The 3,063-nt window shown below is 28.7% G+C and overlaps 1 protein-coding gene across 3 annotated transcripts in view; it reads right to left on the reverse strand.

The window, feature by feature from the left end:
- The window catches only part of bel (ATP-dependent RNA helicase bel), a 20,989-nt gene that overhangs the window by 15,617 nt on the left and 2,309 nt on the right, over positions 1-3,063 (reverse strand). For all 3 annotated transcript variants that reach the window (XR_001343488.3, XM_014423949.3, XM_014423950.2), the window contains exon 3: positions 61-328. Coding sequence is in view for 2 of the 3 variants with exons in the window: in XM_014423949.3 (XP_014279435.1) it covers positions 61-328 (268 nt within the window). In the remaining variant the exon portion in view is untranslated. The remainder of the gene's footprint in view (positions 1-60; positions 329-3,063) is intronic.

Raw genomic sequence — 3,063 nt, forward strand, 5'->3', positions numbered from 1 at the left:
ATTCTTGACTTCAAGTTGCAATATACTATAATAAATAAATAAAATATACTTATAGATTACCTGCTGCTTCGAAATGAAGAGCCTCCCCTGTCGCCCCAAGATCGGTCTCCATTCTGTGAGTCATAATCGCCATTTCTCCTACTTCCTCCTCTATAGCTATCACTCCTGCCTCCACCTCCACCTCCACCTCCACCTGCACTGCCACTACTACCACCACCACCACCACCGCCGCTGCGAAATCCACCACCGCTACCTCCTCTGCTAGGATAGTCACGACTGTCGTTGTAAGAAGAGAAGTTAGATGAGGGTGGTTGTTCTCCACGAGATTCTGCAATTGCCAATCATGAGTGATATTTTATTCATACTTTAAAGGAAAAAAAAAAAAAAATTTCCTGTACTTCAAAACTAAATTCACATTTATAAAAAATCATGTTATTACTTTCAAAAAAGTCAAGTAGATTAAAATTTTATGCATATTGTTACATGCTAAAAACTATAGATGGGCACAGCTGGCCAGATAAACTAGTAATATAATCTGCTACCGCTGATTTAAAACCAATTACTAATATATGAGGCGTAGAATTACTAAACTAGCCAAGTTCATTTTCCAATTTTTACTTAATTTCTTTACTTTTAGTTTTTGCAATAGATTATATTAAGGGGAAAGAGACTTCTTAGATTTGGAAAGAAATTATTACTTTCACTTACATACATATATAAAATATACAGCAAGGGGAAGTACAGCAACTTTTTCAATAAAATCGACTGACCGGTAGTGGTAGTTTGTGGAATTGATTGCCATATTTTCCCAATTTTCTTGAAAACGACTAACAATTAATATTAAACTCGGTAAGTAGATGTATGATTGAATAGTTTTTATTATCAAACAGTTTATATTCTCATTAAAATAGTCTGATAGGGCTTAAATGCAGATTATTAAAAAAATCTTCATTTAAAGTACCTTCAATGCTATTATTTTTAAATAATCAACTATTTCACACTTTCATTCCTAATGAAAAATGGATAAATAACCATGAAAGGATTTGATAATCAACTTAAGGAGATAAGAGATAAAATAATTCTTTCAGGTCGACTAACTCCATAAAGCCATTCTTAGTATTTTCAATATTGATTAAATAACAATATAGTATTGAATAAATAGTCCAAAGGAAATTGTAAATTTTAGTTCACTCTCATATTTTAATATTTCTGCAACACCTTTGAAAAAGAAAAATGTTAAAACTGGAACTAGTCAATTAGTCAATTGAAAGGTTCCTTTGGAAAAGTACAGAAAAGTATTGCCATATTTTACAATTTAAAAATAGCTGTTCTGAAACGAATGAGGATTAATTTAAACTCAAAACAGTACAGTAAGTGAAAGCTATGCGAAACGCATACTGCACCAGATTTTTTCATCTCATGCCGATACTGTACAAAAACTGATACAGAAATAAATATTAAAAATGAACTTAGTTGGTTTTGGAATTCTACACCTCATTTGATAAAATATGTGGTATTTCGATAGACCTGCAGATCAATTTATTAATTGATTAATTTATCAAGTAAACCCAGAAAATAAATTTTAAAATATTAATCATCACAAAACTAGATTACTTTGCGTTGGCATCACATATATGTTTATCTCTTTTCATAAAAAAAAATATATATTTATATATATACACATATATATGTATATATATATATATATAAACACACACATACATTTATGTGAGTATTCTAAACTAATAAATATAGAAAAACTGTAGATATATTTATTGTTGAATGAATGAGATCATTGGTCTCTCTACAATTATTCCTGATTTCACCTATCAAATGAAACATTTATGAAGTAAATAAGGAGAAGTTTTAGACTGGAATGTTAGTTGAACCTATAACTGAAGAACTGCTAGATGAAGCCAACATTAAATACAATTTCAACGTTTCTACAAAATTACAACAATCTTTACTTATAGCTAATGTGATTTAGAGAAAATATGTTTTAAGAAAACTCATTAAAATGATGAAACTATTAGTTTACACAAATTCCATAAAAATTTGATTTTGACAGCAATAAGAACATGATAATAACTGGAGAAACATTTTTTTTTGTTTTTTAATTTGTTACAAAACTAACCTTAATTAAGTTTAGCAAAAGAAATTAAAACATGAATTAAGCCATGACAGTTAATATTTCTAGAGATTTAGTATCCAGCAATAACAAAAACAAAGAAAATATAATTAGAGGAAAAGAAAAACATGAGGAAATTGATAAGTATAAATTACTTGTAAAAAGTATACTATTAGTTCAATACTGTAACCAGAAAACCAAGATGATATAATTTAAAATAAGATAAAATATATAAGAAAGAATATCATAAGAGTTTCAGAATTAGACCAACGAGTACTTTTTCATTATCAAGGAGTAAACAAAATGGTGAATAGTCACTAATGAAAAATGCCCATGCTCAATAGTAGATAAAGAAATGTTTCTTGAACCAAGGTTACATGATCAGCATTCATACCAAAGCAACAATTTTTTCTCTCAAACCCAGTGAAAGGTCCAATTAAATTTATAAGACCCATTAGAAATTATTAAAATATTACCAACCTCAGTTGTAATGTTGTAAAGAACATTATCAAAAATATTGATGTAATAAATATTAATAACATTTGTATTGTCTCAATAATGAAATCTACCATCTAAAAGTTTATTCCCATTGGTAAAATAACCTTTAGTAATGTTTACAAACATTAAAAGTAAATAAGTTATGTTTTTTGGCAGCTAATGATAAGATAAGTGGAAGAAAGATAAGGAGGAGGTTACCATCACTGTTGTCGATGCCCCAAAACCAAACAATTTGTGAAATACGCAATGATCACAATCAGAAAAGCGATTACTACCACCATTTACCACCACATTGTGATTAAATAGGAACTGTTATCAGTAAGTCCATAACATTTGTACCCTTGATATTTATTTCGAACAGTGAATAATTAACAACAGTGAATTTAATTTTTTCCTTTCAATTGTAATAATACGTTATAACATTATACATACTTACA

Source organism: Halyomorpha halys, unplaced genomic scaffold (assembly GCF_000696795.3).
Source record: "Halyomorpha halys isolate HHAL.00 unplaced genomic scaffold, Hhal_1.1 Scaffold448.1, whole genome shotgun sequence".
Taxonomy (NCBI): domain Eukaryota; kingdom Metazoa; phylum Arthropoda; class Insecta; order Hemiptera; family Pentatomidae; genus Halyomorpha; species Halyomorpha halys.